Source organism: Oryctolagus cuniculus, chromosome 5 (genome assembly GCF_051225735.1).
Source record: "Oryctolagus cuniculus isolate XC-2025 breed Fujian yellow rabbit chromosome 5, ASM5122573v1, whole genome shotgun sequence".
In the NCBI taxonomy this organism is placed as follows: domain Eukaryota; kingdom Metazoa; phylum Chordata; class Mammalia; order Lagomorpha; family Leporidae; genus Oryctolagus; species Oryctolagus cuniculus.
The window spans coordinates 7,694,437-7,711,546 of NC_142871.1; the positions used below are offsets into that span (position 1 = coordinate 7,694,437).

A 17,110-nucleotide genomic window follows, 5' to 3' on the forward strand; every position below is an offset into this window, starting at 1 on the left:
TTCGGATCAGCGCAGTGTGCTGGCCACAGCGGCCATTGGGGGGTGAACCAACGGAAAAAGGAAAACCTTTCTCTCTCTCTCTCTCTCTCACTGTCTATAACTTTACCTGTCAAATAAAAAAAAAAAAAGTCTAATTAATCCAGAAAATCCCACACTCAATCTGCAGTGGCCAGGTGATTGCACCTGTGGGTTTAAGCCAGACCACCAGCTCTGGGCCCCCACCAGGGCACGAGAGAGAGCAGCAGGAAGCACAGCCAGCAGTCCTGGAGGAAGCTGCGACCAGCAGAGGCGGCGGCCTTCCCAGGCAGGGCCCAGACGGCCTCCAGCTTCCCTTGGGCTCCAGGCTCTCCTCAGTCTACAAGCAATGGCTGGGAAGGAGGGCGAAAGCAACGAACGCTACAAATCCTACCACCACCCATAAAGACTTGGCTTCAGTAAACGCTTAGTTCCGTACTTCAGTAAGGACTAAAGACGCACTCAACACACCTACTTCCAAAAACGTTGTGAAACAACAAGTTACACCTACGTTTTTATATTCCTGCAGGAAAGGATTTCAAGATTTTAAATAAAAATAAGTCTGTGAGAAGCTTTCTGCCCAGGCTGCCTCACTGGAAGACAAAGCTGTCCTCTGACAAGCACTGCTCAGGGGATCCTGCAGCCAGCCAGCACCAGCAAACCTCCGGTCGCGCGCAGAAACGATTCCGCACAGAGCACACTGGCCCCGCGGCCTGGGGTCCGCTTTCTCTGCAGAACACTCACTCCTCCTGAAATAACGCGGAAACGAAATCCACTTTATGAAACTTCTAACAGTGCTTAACGTAATCTGCTCTGCAGGCACACGGCCTCCTCATCAGCCGAGACTGGTGCGTCTTGACGTCCGTAGCTCACAACCAGTGGCACTGTGACTCAGACACAAATCTCCGCGATGCCTGTTAGTGAGCAAGTGTTTATGGGCAACGGGTACACCCACAAGTCAGAGTCTGCAGGGGTCTGAGCCAGTGCCTAGCACACGACTGCCGTGCAACCCTGTTCCTTTTAAAAGACACCGTCTCAGGTGACTTGAGCAGAAGGTTGGGGTGGAGAGCTCTGCCTGCCCGATTCACAGGGTTTAAAGTGTTAGTGTGGATTGTAGCTGGGTGATCTCCACACACAATACTATCACACCAGACAAATCTAGTCTTGTGAGTGCTATGAACTAGAAAACATCTCTCAGTGATGGGCGAAATTCTGTAGATAAGAAAGAATGCATTGGCAGTAAGGGAGAGAGGGCCAGGGACGCCCAGCATCCGTCTCTACTCCACGGGAAACCAAAGGCTGCAGCGGTTATCTTGAGAAAGGAGTCTCCGTGGGAAGTCACACTCCACCAGAAGACAGGAGCCCAGGACATTCCTGCACTCTGGCAAGGAAGACGGAGCCTCCCAGGTCCAGCTGGACCCCAGGCCTCAGGGGACTGTGGGAGCAGGACAGCTGGGACATCCAGCCTCTAGGGATCCTCCTACTCCCCCCGATCTCCTCCCCCATCACTTGACCATCACTGCTTGCTGCTGGGACCTGTGCACACTGGCACTCAGAGCCTCTGGTCCTGCCCAGTCTGCCCATCCGAGCACCAGGGACAGGTCTTGAAGTAGGGTTTGAGTGTGCAACTGGGAATGCTCACAATCTGGGACAGCACATCCAGGTGGCTCCTAACACCAGCATAAAGCAGAGCCTGCAGAGGGAGCTCCACACCAACAGACTCCAGCCCACACCACAGAGCAGCCAGGTTTCTGCACCCTGCTCACCCGGGCATCGCTCGGTTTTTGCCCCCTCACAAACAGTTCCGGGGCTTTGGGGGACCACACAAGGCACGCTCTCTCAGGGCCATGGCCTGGGCTTTCCGTGCCACAACCATCACAGCGCTCTGCCAGCTTGCTTAGGGCTCCGGCGGGCTTTGGGCACTGCACCCAGTCCGCGTGCCGCTCGCTCACTCAGGGCTCTGGTCCGAGCTTTCTGTGCTCTGCCCAGCCCAGCGTACAGCCACAGCCCACGCGTGCTCAGGGCTCTCTCCTGGGCGTGCCGTGCCGTGCCGTGCCTTGCCTTGTGCAGCACACAGCCGCTGTCTGGGCTCGGGCCGGGCTCTCCCTGCTCCAGCCAGCACAGCAAACTCAGCAGGGCTCTGACCCAGGCGCAGCTCAGACCTCAGGACTCCAGCCCCTCACAGAAGCTGCAGCTCTCTAGACAGCCCTCCAAGCCCAGTGCCCTGCAGCTCTCTCGGGGCTCCATGCTGGGGTTCTCACCCCACGGAGCCCACAGAACAGGACTGCTTGCTCTGCTATCCCACAGCCAGGCCACTCAGATGGTCACTGTCTCAGTCAGCATCTTGGGTACCTGCTTCCTCCAGCCAGTATTATGGCTACTCCTGGGTCTCTGGAGCCAGGCAGGAACCCATGAGCCCAGTCTGCTCCCCACGCCAATACTGATCTTGCCACTCTAGCTCCTGACTTGGGTGCTGGCTAGGAGTCTATGCCAGGCCCGCTTGCAGCACCAGCAAAGCCTGCTTCCAACCCCTGGGAAGCTCCAGCTCCTGACTCTGCTTCTTATGACGGGGTCTCCACATTTGGGCCACAGGAACACCCCAAATCCTTACTACTGCTACCGTCAGCAATGACAAAAAAATTAAATAGATAATAAATAAAAAGCACAGAGGGACTATACTGTGAAGTTCAACAAGAACTAAAGCCAAAGTAGTTTACCAAGCCAATACCTTAAGGCACATCTTCAAAAAAAAGCCTTGAGCCAGCCCTGTGGCCTAGCAGGTAAAGCCGCCACCTGCAGTGCTGGAATCCCATATGGGTTCCGGCTACTCCACTTCCAATCCAGCTCTCTACTGTGGCCCGGGAGAGCAGTAGAGGATGGCACAAGTCCTTGGGCCCCTGTACCCGTGTGAGAGACCCAGAAGAAGCTCCCGGCTTCAGCTTAGCGCAGTTCCAGCCATTGCAGCCAACTGGGGAAAGAATCAGTGGATGGAAGACCTCTCTGCCTCTCCTTTACTCTCTGTATAACTCTGACTTTCAAATAAATAAATAAATCTTAAAAAAAAAAAAAAGCCTTCCAAAAAAATCATCCTCTAAAACTGACAGAACAATTGGCCCCCAAAAAATCCAAAACAACCAATGTAGAAACACAACAAATATGACTAACCAAGGCAATGTGACACCCCAAAAGGAACACAACAATGCATTAATATCAGACCACAAAGAGAGGTGAACAAAATACCCGACAAAGAATTCAAAAGAATGGGCCAGCGCCGCGGCTCACTAGGCTAATCCTCTGCCTGTGGCGCAGGCACACCGGGTTCTAGTCCCGGTCGGGGCGCCGGATTCTGTCACGGCCGCCCCACTTCCAGGCCAGCTCTCTGCTATGGCCCGGGAGTGCAGTGGAGGATGGCCCAAGTTCTTGGGCCCTGCACCCCATGGGAGACCAGAAGCACCTGGCTCCTGGCTTTGGATCAGCACAGCACGCTGGCCGCAGTGGCCATTGGGGGATGAACCAACGGCAAAGGAAGACCTTTCTCTCTGTCTCTCTCTCTCACTGTCCACTCTGCCTGTCAAAAAAAAAAAAAAAATCAAAAGAATGACAGTAAGGTTACCCAAAGAGATACAACAGGAAATACAAAATACAAACACCATTAAACAAAATCTTGATATTAGTGTACTACATGAATGAGAGATTCAGCAAAGAGATATTGAAAAGGCAAACAATGATTAGAAAGGAGGAACTCAATCACACCAAATAAAAAATACATGTGAAAGTCTTAACAACAGCCCAGATCAAGCAGAAGAAACAATATCTGAACTTGAAGACAGGTCTTTTGAAGTATCTCTATCAGACAAAAAAGAAAACTAAATAAATAAATAAAGAGGAATGGGGCGGGCACCGTGGCTCACTTGGTTAATCCTCCACCTGCGGCACTGGCATCCCATACGGGCGCCAGGTTCTAGTCCTGGTTGCTCCTCTTCCAGTCCAGCTCTCTGCTGTGGCCCGGGAGTGCAGTGGAGGATGGCCCAAGTGCTTGGGCCCTGCACTCGCGTGGCAGACCAGGAGGAAGCATCCGGCTCCTGGCTTCGGATCAGCGCAGCTCCGGCCATGGCAGCCATTTGGGGGGTGAACCAATGGAAGGAAGACCTTTCTCCCTGTCTCTCTCTCTCATTGTCTAAATCTACCTGTCAAATAAGTAAAAAAAAAAAAAAAAAAAAAAAAAAAAGAGGAAAACAGTACTTAGGATCTCCCGGATACCATTAAATGAACCAATATCTGAGTTTCGGGAGTTCCAAAGGAATGGGGAGGAACAGTCTACCTTTGAATACAAACAAACAGAAAATTCTAAAATTTGCAAGAAAAAAGCACCATGTCATTTTTAAAGGAATCCACATTAGATTGATGCACACTTCTCATCAGAAACCTTACAGGCCAGAAAAAATGGAGAGATACTGTCCAAATGCTGAAATAAAAGAAAAAGAAAAAAAAACCAACCCAGAATTTATTACCCAGCAAAGCTTGCTTTCATAAATGGAGTAAAGACCTTGCAAAACAAGCCAACACTGAAGGGATTCACCACCAACAACCAGCCTTACAATGATATGGAAGAACGTACCACACAGAGAAACAAAGGTAACCTTCACCGTGAAAATACGAAACCTACCAGAAAAAGAACAAAGAATATGCAAGACAAACAAAAGGAATGTTGAAGGAAAAACAGAAGGACCAGATTATTACTTATGATAACCCTGAATGTAAATGGACTAAGTTCTCCAAATAAAAGATGCAGACTGGCTGAACAGATGAAAACAAGACTCAACAACGTGGCACCCACAAGCAGTGAACCTCAGCAGTAAAGACTCAGGGACCTTCTCAGGGCAAGAGGACAGAAGGACACATCCCAGACACGAATAGCTGCGTTCATATCAGACAAAGCAGACTCCAAGGGAAAAATGACTAACAGAGACGAAAAGGTCACAATGCAATGATCAGAGGGTCAGTTCCACGAGGGACTGCCCTGCAAGAGCATGCACGTGCAATGCCTGAGCATCCACTTCTACCAAAGAAATGCTAACAGATCTAAAGGGAGACACAGCTCTACTACAGTAACACTGGGGGACTTCAGCACCTCACTTTCCTCATGGACAGAGCAACCAGACAAAAAATCAGCCACGAAACAACAGAGCTAATCCACACTGCAGATCAAATGCACCCAGTAAGACACGCTACAGGACACTCCAACCCACAGCTCAGAGTAAACATTCTTTTCATCAGCACACGGAACATTCTCTAAGGTGGATCATATGCTAGGCCATAAAACAAGTCTCAACACATTCAAAAAGCGAAACTTGAAATCACATCACGCATCTTTTCAGACCACAATAAAGCTGGAAATTAACAACAAAAGAAACTCTAGAATTTATACAAATACAAGGAGACAAAACAACATGCTCCTGAACAAATAATGGGTCACTGGAGAAATCTAAAGGGAAATTTAAAAATTCCCTGAAACTAATGAAAATGGACTTACACCATATCAAAACTTAAGGAGTACAGCAAAAGCAGTATAGTAATAAGTGCCTACTTCAAAAAAAAGGAAAGTGTCGGGCCCGCACTGTGGTATAGCAGCCTCAGTGCCAGCATCCCACATGAGCACCAGTTCAAGTCCCGGCTGCTCCACTTCCAATCCAGCTTCCTGCTATGGCCCAGGAAAGCAGTAAAGGATGGCCCAAGTCCTTGGCCCCTGCACCTGCATGGGAGACCCGGAAGAAGTTCCCAGCTCCTGGCTTCAGATCAGCACAGCTCTGACTGTTGTTGCCATTTGGGGAATGAACCAGCGGATGGAAGACCCCTCTCCCTCTCTGCCTCTCTCCCTCTCTCTCTGCCTCTCTCCCTCTCTCCCTCTCTCCCTCTCTGCCTCTCTCCCTCTCTCCCTCTCTGCCTCTCTCCCTCTCTCCCTCTCTGCCTCTCTCTCTCCCTCTCTCCCTCTCTCTCTGCCTCTCCTTCCCTCTCTGTGTAACTCTGACTTTCAAAGAAATAAGTAAATCTTTAAAAATATAAAGTATCAAATAAAAACCTAACAATGCATCTCAGGACATGGAAAAACAAAAACAAACTAAACCCAAAATTAGAAGGAAAGAAATAATAAAAATTAGAGGAGAAATAAAATAGAAATTAAAAAACAAGAAAGATTAATGAAGAACCGGTTCTTTGAAAAGGTAAATAAAATTGACAAACCATGAGATTAAGAAAAAAGTGAAGACAAATCAATCAAATCAGAGATGACAAGGGAGACATTACAACTGATACTGCAGAATGCAGAAAATCATTAGAAACTATGATAAGCAATCCTATGACAACAAATTGGACTATCTAGAAGAAACACGGATTTTTGGAAACATATAATTAACCAAAATTGACTCAGGGAGATATAGAAAACCTAAACAGAGCACTAGCCAGTGAAGAGATTGAATCGGTAATAAAGACTCTCCCAACAACGTAAAGTCCAGGACTACATGACTTCACTTCTGAAAGAACACCAATTCTTCTCAGACTATTTCAAACAACTGAAAGAGAGGGAACCCTTCCAAACACATTCTATGAGGCCAGCATTACCTACTTTCAAAACCAGACAAAAATACAAAAGCAACAAAAAGAACTGTATCCCAATAACCCTGATGTAAAAATTCTCAACAAACACCAGCAAATTGAAGCCAAAGACACATCAAAAAGACCATCCACCATGACCAAGTAGGATTTATCCTAAGAATGCAGGGATGGTTCAACACACACAAATCAATATACATGACATATCACAGAATATATAAGGAGCTCAAGTAATTCAACAATAAAACAACAAAAAAATCTAGTGTAAGAAATAGGCAGGGGGCCGGCGCTGTGGTACAGTAGGTTAATCCTCCACCTGCAGTGCCAACATCCCATATGGGCGCCAGTTCTAGCCCTGGCTGCTCCTCTTCCAATCCAGCTCTCTACTATGGCCTGAGAAAGCAGTGAAGATGGCCCAAGCCCTTAGGCCCTGCACCTGCTTTAGAGACCAGGCGGAAGCTCCTGGCTTCAGATCAGCCCAACTCTGGCCATTGCAGCCATTTAGAGTGAACCAGCAGAGGGAAGATCTTTCTCTCTGTCTCTCCTTCTCACTGTCTGTAACTCTACCTCTCAAATAAATAAATAAAATAGAATAAAAATCTTTAAAAAAAAAAAAAGAAATGGCAAAGGATCTTTATAGAAATTTTTCAAAAGAAGAAACACACATGAAAAAATGCACAATTACCACTAGCCACCAGGGGAGTACAAATACAAACCACAATGAGGTATCACCTCACTTCAGTTAGAATGGCCAATCAACAAAAGTCAAAAGATAACAAAATGCTAGCAGGATGTGGAGAAACGAGGACCTCAATACAGTCTCGGTGGGAATGAAAACTGTTATGCCCATTATGGAGAACAGTATGGAGATTCCTCAAAAAAAAAAAAAAGCTAAAACTAGACCCAGCTATCCCACTTCTGGGACTTTATCCAAAGGAAACGAACTCAGCAGGTAGAAGAAACACTTGCACTCCATGATTACTGAAGAGCAACAACAGGGGATCAACCTGGATGGCACTGACAAGTACATAAACCTCCATAAAAAGAACAAAATCCTGACATCTGCAACAAAATGGATGGAACTGGAGATGAGTTGCTAAGGGAAATAAGTTAGACACAGAAAAACAAAAACCACATATTTTTTTCTCATATGTGGAAGGTAATCCAGTATTAAAGAGTGTGTGGGTGCCATATTTTTTGGTCCACCTTTAGAAGCAGTGTCATCACTGATTACCTAACAGACTGCTTTCCTCACTGACCTTGTTATGAATCCCATGTGACATGACAGGAACATATTCACCTCTCCTTCAAGAAAAAGTCTGCATGTGTGTAAATATTAACAATATAAAGTGAATGTGGCAAAATGATAAAATCTGTTACCTTGCCAGCACTGCAGCACAGTGGGTTAACCACGGCCAGCGACAGTCGATATGAGCACCAGTTCAAGTCCCCGCTGCTCTTCTTCCCATCCAGCTTCCTGCGAAGGCGCCGGGGAAAGCAGCAGAAGAGGCCCAAGTACCTGGGCCTCTGCTGTCCTGATGGGGTTCCAGGTTCCTGGCGTGGCCTGGCCCAGCCCACACTGTTGCGGCCATCTGGGGAGTAAACCAGCAGATGGACAATCGCTTCTCTGTCTCTCCCTCTCTCTGTGTTAACTATGCCTTCCAATAAACCCCTAAAAACATTTTGTTAACTCTATATGTACTCATTGAATCCTTCTTTATACATTTCTGTGTTATTTGAAATATTTTAAAAGAAAAATGGAAAAAAATTCAACAAATAAAATATACTCATTTCAAACATACCTCTTAAAGCGGAGAAAGCATTATTTTTTCACATGTGTGTGATTTATTGATTTATTTGAAAGGCAAAGTGACAGAGAAGGAGAAACAGAGAGATCTTCCATCTACTAGTTCATTCTCCAAATAACCACAATGGCCATATCTGGGCAAGGCTAAAGCCAGAAGGTACAATTCCATCCAGGTCTCCCACATGGGGAGTTTATTAAGCATTCTTTCAATCTTTTTCCTACACAGTTTTTAAAAATTGGATCATACTAAGGAACTCAACTTGGGGTTGGCAGTAAGAGGTCAGAGAGCAGCGCTCCAACCAGGGGGGACACACGGAACCGGTGGGAAACCGACAGATGCGGAGCAGCCGATTCACATCCAGGACCCATCTTCTACCAGCCCTGTCTGGTGACCTGCCTCTTTCCGGGAAAGACATGTGTACACGTCAGAAGCTCCTGCCCATCTTTCTACAAACACTCAGGCCCCATCAACAGGACTTGGATCTTCAGCGTTTTCCCAAGTCACTGAATAGTCGACAAAAGCTTAGCTGGTGACAGCAGCAGAGAACTCTAACGCAGTTCTCAATTCTTAAATCCAGCTGAACCACACACTGTCATGATCTGTTCTGAACGCAGGACTTAAAAAAGGACTTTGTGAAAGCTCAACCAGGACATCGCTGCCACACCTTTGTCAGAAACTTTGCTACAGGATTCTTTGTGAGGGGTGGGGGCTGTGGGGAGGGCGGGGACAGTAAGGTGACCCTCTGAGACTTACTGTTAGTAAAAATCTACCATACCATTAAGGTTTAAAGAAACAAAAAGTTTGAAAGGGACAAGGATACAACATACTCCCAACTTGAAGCAGGAAAAGCAAGGTTTGTGGATAATCTAATTAAAGTAAGACTGGAGATTAAAAACAAACACTACCACCCAGCCACCTGAGGGGAGCTCGTGACAAGAGCGGGAAAAGCAGCCAACGTGGAGCCTAGGAGAAAGAAGGAAGCCCATGGGTGAAGAGAGGCACCAGACAGGAAGCGGGCCAGCCCCCGCCCAGGCTGAGACCATTCAACCCGCTCCCCAGCCAGCTCTCCGTTACGGCAGCTCTCTACAGCCCCAAGGAGCCAGAGACCGACCAGGCCCAGCCCAAGCTAAGTACCTGTGCGTGAGCGGACGAGGCGCGACACCCAGACTCGCTGCTCCTGCCAAGGCAACGCCAGCAGAGTCGGACTTTGCAGAGCCATCAGCCAATCTCCTTTTCCATCATCCCTTCCATCTTCTCTTTAGAGAAACTATTTCCAACAGCTTGCTGACCGGCACCATGAAGGGGGGTCGTAAAGACCCCTTAAACACAGAATTCACACCACCTGCTCAGACCAGCGTTGCGACAACAGAATGCCGTGAGTAGAAAGACAGCCACTGTGGAATGAGGACTGATTACGAAACAGGAAGTTACCAGGGCAGATGCATGCCGTAGGTAGTCAGGGCCTCACATCCTTGGACTTCAGTGTCACACGGACAGCACCTGCCTGGCTCCAGCAGAACACGCATGAAGGAAGCAGCGCAACCCCTGACAGGACGACAGTCCAGGAGCCACCCAGTCATCCCGACTTCAGGACATCAAGCTGCTGCGTCAGCAGAACCCTCCTTAGCTGCTGCAGGCTTCTGCCTGGAGCCACACCCCCGGAGGGTAACTCTGAGTGCTCTCAAGCCATGTCCATGCACCTGCTGCACTGAGAACATGAGGACACCAGGAGACACCCCAATCAGGGCTGAAACAAGGAGGCTCAAGGCGGGGTTCACGCTGAGACAAAGGCCAAACCACCTGGAAGTGGGGATGCTCCGGTCCTTCTTTAGAACAAAACCCATTTTTCAGAAAGTCTCACAAGATTACCATACAAATCGTACAGTCATTGGTTTGAAAGGTTAAGTTCATGTAAAATGTACTGACAATGCGAGTGGGTGCAGTGAGGCTATCTTTTGACAAACATTTTAATGAAAGATTATAGTAAACAGGAACACCATATCAGACTTAATATCCAATGTACCCTGTGGTTTTTTAGTGCACAGATCCAAAAAATCACAGAAGTAAACTGTCCCAGATTGGCTTTAATAGCTCTATCAGTAACCTCAGAATCCTAAAACAGACCCAGAAGGCTGAAAAACAAGTGATCTAAGGAGTGTCCGCTACAAAGTTTAATCATGAATAATAATAGCTACCTTTCAAAAAAAATGTGTTTTAACCAAAAGTAAGGACACCAAGTATCCATCACCGACAATGAGCAGTGAGACCACACAGGGCACGGGCACCTGTCAGCCTGCTCTGCGTGCTTCCATCACTTGTAACTCTCCTACACGCACAGAGGTGCCGCCGGCTGGTGCCCTCAGCACAGCTCTGGAGGCCAACAACCGGCCTGAATCCTGCACAAGACCTGCGCATCACCGCAACTGCCTAACCAACGACACACAACGCACGGAAACAAAACCAGCTAACCTGGCGGCACAAGCTGCCGCGTCACTGGGCTCCAGCGTGCTCACAAGGAGGCTTTTTCAGCACACTGAGTTCTCTGAAAGGGTCAGAATCTCAAATGAACAGCTGGAGAACCACTGCCCCGTCCTCCCCGGGATCTGCGGGTGAGGCTGTCAGAGGTCAGCATGCGCGCCAGGAGGGGGTGGTGACAACGAGGACGGCGGCGCCGGCCAGGCAGCGCCTGTGAAACCGACTGCACGCTGCTAAGAATGCTATTCCTCAGCTCTTCTGGTTCTCTACACTGCTGTTCACTTGCAGTTGGATGGAGCCCATTATCCTGACCTTTGTGGTAACAAAGACAGACGGAAACCTGGCTGGAAAAAATCGAGGTCTCTCTCTGGAGCAGCATCCCCGCTGCAGCACCGTCACTGCTCGGCCCTCTCTTCACGCCCACCGGAGACTGCTCAGCCCACTGCTCCCCCATGCAGAGCCATGCAGAGCGACGCCTTCCCGCGCGCTCGGGGGCATCACCCACCCTCTCCTCACCCCGGCCGGGAAGGCGCGCCCCTGAGCCAGACCCCGCTCCCTCACCGACACTGGCCGAGTCCCTTCACTTCTGGGTCTTGGCTGCTGCACCTGCAACAGGACCCACCTGGTAAGACAGGACGAAAGGAGTTAAGGAGGCAAAGGCTAAGCACACCTGGAACAGCCTGGCCTCGGCTGCTACTGTTTATGAAGAAAACGCAGGGGGGCCAATGGCTCTAACACTGACCCAAATACCAAACCCACCTAACGAGCTCTCTGACAACACTTTGGAAAAGTCCGATGCATTCAGAACCCTGTACCCCGGCCCGCGGGAGAAGGCCCTGGGAGGCACCTTGGCGCTATGCAAAGTGCGGGGACAGCACGGTCCTCCCAGCCTACAGTCACTCTGCCACACACCTGCTGGGACCGCCACCCGCGCGCCTAACTACGGCTGCAGAGTTGCTCAAGAATTCCTTCAGGCAGGAAAAAGAAAGAGGGCATTGGCCGCCTGATTCCTGGAGCCACAGCGAGGGAAGGCGCGATGCGGGAGGAGCTGTCGAAGCACTTTCATCACAGGGGCCAGGGGGCAGCAGTTTGCAAGTTGCCTCCGGGATGCAAAGGACAGGCAGCAGGAGGGCACCGGAGGGGCAAAGTCTCCCTCGGAGGGGCTGAACCCTCGCGGTTCAGAAGCAAAGACAGACGTAGGAGCAACGCGCGGAGTCTGCAGGGCACGGCACGCAACCAAGGCTGACGGGACCCAAGCTCCACCTTGCAGCGTTTCGGGGCAGCCAAGCGCACCGGGCGAGCCTCACTCCGCGCGCACGTGAGAGCCGCACTCCGCGCCGGGCCACCGCTCAAGGGCACTCAAGGCCCCGGGCAGGGGACGCCCACCTGCCGGCCTGCGGCGTCGCAGCGCGGCTCCTCCCGCGGGGGACGGCGGGCACGACCCGGGGGCGCAGAGGCACCGCGGAGGACGGCCGGCCGCTGCGCGCTCGCTTCCCGGGCGCCTCCCGCGCTCCGATGGGGGCGCAGGGAAGGGACCACCTCGCTTCGGCGACGCCGAGAGGAACCCCGGGGCGGCCGCCCGCGGCGGGGGCGGCTCCGCAGCCGGCGCCCGGCTCCCGCCGCGTCCAGGGCGAGCCGCGAAGCCGCAGGGCCAGCCGGCCGCGCGCCCGGGCGGGCACCGCAAGCCGGGGCGGGGGCGGGGGCTCGCTCAGCCGCGGGGCCCGGGTCCGGGCTGCACCGCGCCCCTCTCGCCCCAGCCCGCAGAGCCTGGACGCGCCCCTGCCCACCCGGCGGGCGGCGGAGGCCCCCACGCCCCCTCGGGCCCCGGCGCGAGTCCGGGCCAAGACCCGGCCCGCTTTCCGCGAGCGGTCGGCTGCGGCCGCCACACTCACCTCGCCGCCAGGCAGCGCTCGGGCTCCGGCTCCGGCTCCGGCTCCGGCTCCGGCTCGGGTTCCGCCGGCGGCGGCGGCGGCGGCGGCTCCTCCATGGCGGCGGCAGAGGTGACGGCGAAGGCGGGAGGGGGCACCAGCTCGGCGGCGGCTTCTCTCATCCGTGCACGGGACCCCGCATGGCCGCGGCGGGCAGCGAGCTGCAGCCTGGCGCGGGGCACCCGAGCCCCGAGGTGCGGGAGTCGGTCGGCTCCGCCTCCGCCTCTAGCCCCGCTCAGGAGCCGAGCGCGCCGCGGCCATCTTGGGGACGGCGGCCGGCCGAGCGCCGGGCTACGGCGGGCGGCGAGGGACAAGCTTCCCGGGGCGGCGCGGGCGCCGGACTCCGACGGGGCGGGGCCGGCGGCCGGGGAGGCGGGGCCGGGGGCGGAGAGCGCGGCTGCCCGGCGGCAGGTGTAGCCCGGCGCCCGCGGTGCGGGGCTCGGCGAGGAGACCCGCGCGCTGCACGCTCGGAGCGGACCAGCCCCGTGCGGGGACCCGCGGGCCGCAGAGACCTGGGCTGCGGCGGAAAGGAGTGGAGGAAATGTTCATTTTATTTCAGGTGTACACACCTCACGCGTTGCGTCTGCAGAGGAGTAACGTAGTGGCGCCTCCCACGCCACTCCCTCTGCGGGTCCCGCTCCGAGTTTGTACAGCGATCTCTTCGGAATGCTTTATACTCCCGGTTAACCCTACACCAGGTAAAGAGCTCAAAAAATAGCACGAAGAGGAAAAACACGCCGCTCCTCAGCGGTCAGACGAGGGCTGTAAGCAGTCGTGGAATCTCCAGTGTCCATTTCACTCCCGTCCGTGACGAAGGCTGCAGAGTCCTAGAAGTTCTGTGGAATTCGGCGCCCTGGTTTTCTCTGGCCGCAGTGTTTGGGCCCCTGCCGCCCACGGGGGACCTGGAAGAAGCTCCTGGCCCAGCCCTGGCCACTGCGGCCATCCGGGAGCGACCCCGCAGGTGGAGGACCCCTCTCTCTAACTCTGATTTTCAAACAAGTCTTTTTTAAAAGGAGGAGTTGCAAACCCTGAAGTTCCGCTGTGGTTGAGGGTGAGGACGAAGCATTTGTGGCTTTGGTGACCATTAGCTTCAAGCTCAGTTGTAACAGGCACAAAACCAGTTACGTTTGCATGTACAAGTTGTTTTTTTGTTTGTTTGTTTTTGTTTTTGTTTTTTTTTTTAAGATGTATTGGTTTACTTTGAAAGACTTACAAAGAGGGAGAAGCAGAGAGCTTCCATCTCCTGGTCCACTCCTCAGTTGTTTCTGCTTTTCCAAAAAATTCCGAAGGCTCAGACATACACGACCACCGTTGTGAAGTCTCAGACTATTAAATCGGGGGGGGGGGGGGTGTATCACCACAGCACCTCTAAAGCAAGGTATAGTAGCAAAGCAATGTTAGGGGTTTTGTTGAAAGATGATTCTAGAAGAATTGTGGGACCAAGCTATACTATAAAGAGGGTTGTTTCTCTGTTACTTAAAAATCTTCAGGCTATAAGGTTTTTTTTTTTTTTAAGATTGATTTATTTATTTGAAAGAGCTACACACAGAGAGAAGGAGAGAGAGAGAGAGAGAGAGAGGAAGAGAAAGAGAGGTCTTCAATCCGCTGGTTCACTCCCCAATTGGCTGCAATGGCCGGAGCTGCGCCAATCCGAAGCCAGGAGCCAGGAGCTTCCTCTGGGTCTCCCACGCGGGTGCAGGAGCCCAAGGACTTGGGCCATCTTCCACTGCTTTCCCAGGCCATAGCAGAGAGCTGGATCAGAAGTGGAGCAGCCAGGACCCAAACCGGCACCCATATGGGATGCTGGCACTGCAGGCCAGGGCTTTACCTGCTATGCCACAGTGCCATCCTCCAGACTATAAGTTTTTAAATTGTGATGAATTTCCTGCATTTGACTTAAATTTCTTCCAGCTCTGGGCTTTGTGAGCTTCTTCAAAGCCTCGTCCCCATGGCCCCGTCCGCTGCTGATGGCTGCTCAGCTCTGCCCAGCTCTGCAGACGCCAGAAGTCAGCACATGGTGCTGCACTTAGTGGCAGAGTGGTTGGTTCCTTCTCTCCGGCACACCCAGAGAAAGGCACACACAGAGGAAGAGCAGTGAAGAGCGCCCTCCTCTCGGAAAGAACCTAAACGGAGCGCACGCACGCACACACTCACACATTCACTCACACTCACACACATGCACACACACACACTAACACATTCACTCACACTCACACACATGCACACACACACACACACACGCACACATACACACACTAACACATTCACTCACACACACATGCACACACACATTCACTCACACACGCACACATACACTCACACAGACTCACACACATGCACACACACACATACACACACAGAGACACACACATGCACACATTCACTCACACACAGACTCACATACACACTAACATATTCACTCACACACATGCTCTCACACTCACACACATTCACTCGCACTCACACACGCACACATACACTCACACACAGACACACACACGCACACATTCACTCACACACACAGACTCACATACACACTAACACATTCACACACATGCTCTCACACACACATTCACTTGCACTCATGCACATGCACACATACACTCACACACAGACACACACACTAACACATTCACTCACACACACACACTCTGATAGTTTGCCCTTAATGACCCAATGCTGCTTCTACCTGCAAGTAAAACACAGACGCTCTGTGTCTGTACAGAGGTCACCAGGTACTCCACTTCTTCTTCTTGGCTGAGTAGAGGGAAGTTGGCTTAAACGGCCACGGCTTTTCTTCTAAGATGTGTCCTTGCTCCACCAGGACACAACGACCCCTTATTTCAGACATTCTCCCGGGCAGCAAAGCTCTGAATTGAGACCCGTGGGGGTTCCAATTCCTTGAAGAAAGGACTAAGCGTTGTATGCTTTTTAAAAGACAACTGGTTAGAATGCCATGTCTTACCCAAAGCATTGAAACTGAAAAAAGGAAAGAAAGTGGCCCCGACACACGAAATGAGTGAATACGGAGGGTGGGGAGCTTTGCCCGTAAAAGCCCTCAGCGCGGGGCCAGCGGCTGCATTTCCTCCTGGAGGTGCAGGCGGCAAAAGGCAGGACAACCCACAGTGCTTCCCTCCTCCCCAGACTTCGCCCTGGCCCGTCCAGGATCCTGCCCGTGTGAGAAACAGGCAGCCCAGAAAAGCTCCTCCTCTGGGGCGCCAAGAATCCCCAGCGTTTCCCACCGATGCGACCAGAAACCTCGCCCGATTCGCATCCTTCCTCTTCTCCTTTTGGTGCCCAGGTGCGAGGGCTGGAGAACTTGAAAGTGCAAGCTGCCGTTGCTAAACCGTTTTCAGATCCCTTGACGTCCACCAGTGTACACTTGGGGCACGACTCAGACCGGGCACCGAGGAGAACAGAGATGACAAAGCGGCCAGGAGTTCCTGAGCCCATTTGTCCTTCCAAATGCTGGACAGCTGCTTCCTACCCCCTCCCTGGGCCCTGCTCTCACAGTTCAGGGTCCCATGACACCTCAGGAGAGCCCTCAGGTTAGTGCTGTCTCCACCTGTCTGCACTGTCTACACGCCACACCTTGGTGACATGTGGATCTACTTCTTGCTTAGGTTATATTTTTAGCACCTAGAATGGCATCCTGTACATAGTACATGTTCAATAAAATGCTGAAAAAATGAACTGATGGATGTATGAATCCATGGATAGGGGATAGGTGGATGAGTCTCATTATACTGGGAAAAGGGATCCAAGACGCAAGTTACGGTGGTACAATAGACTATGGCAAGATTTCTCATGATGCAACAAGTATTCTAAAAAGTCAAAAACTACCAGGGCAGACACAAGAAAAAAAGACATAAGAGTAAATAGATATTATGTGTAAGGGATGGAAGTAGTGATTTTTTTAAAGATTTATTTATTTGAAAGGCAGAGTTAGAGAGGGAGAGAGAGAGAGAAGTCTTCCACTTGCTGGTTCACTGGGCTGGACCAGACTGAAGCCGGGAGCCAGGAACTTCCTCTAGGTCTCCCACATGTGTGCAGAGCCCCGGGCACCCGGGCTGCTCTCTGCTGCTTTCCCAGGCACATTAACAGGGACCTGGGTTGCAAGCAGGGAAGATGTGAGTTGAAGCTTTGCTCAGATTCGGGAATGCAGTGTCACAAGTGGCCGCTTGGCTTCCTGTGCCACAACGCCAGCCCCAAAGCAGTGCTAGTTCCAGCGTGTGACGTTCTAGTCACAGAGGACTTGCCGAGGACAGGGATGGC

At 51.6% G+C, this 17,110-nt stretch overlaps 1 protein-coding gene across 7 annotated transcripts in view; it reads right to left on the minus strand.

Moving 5' to 3' along the window:
• Window positions 1-13,176, minus strand: part of MAP3K4 (mitogen-activated protein kinase kinase kinase 4) — a 127,666-nt gene extending 114,490 nt beyond the window's left edge. For 2 of the 7 annotated variants that reach the window (XM_051855156.3, XM_051855155.3), the window contains exon 1: window positions 12,800-13,176. In XM_051855156.3, coding sequence (XP_051711116.3) covers window positions 12,800-12,957 — 158 coding nt within the window. In that variant the 5' untranslated portion in view covers window positions 12,958-13,176. Of the gene's footprint in view, window positions 1-11,468; window positions 11,606-11,819; window positions 11,945-12,170; window positions 12,350-12,799 lie in introns of those variants that run through there. The other 5 variants (XM_051855158.3, XM_089332494.1, XM_089332497.1 and 2 more) reach the window with 4 other exon arrangements.
• Window positions 13,177-17,110: the final 3,934 nt, after the last annotated feature.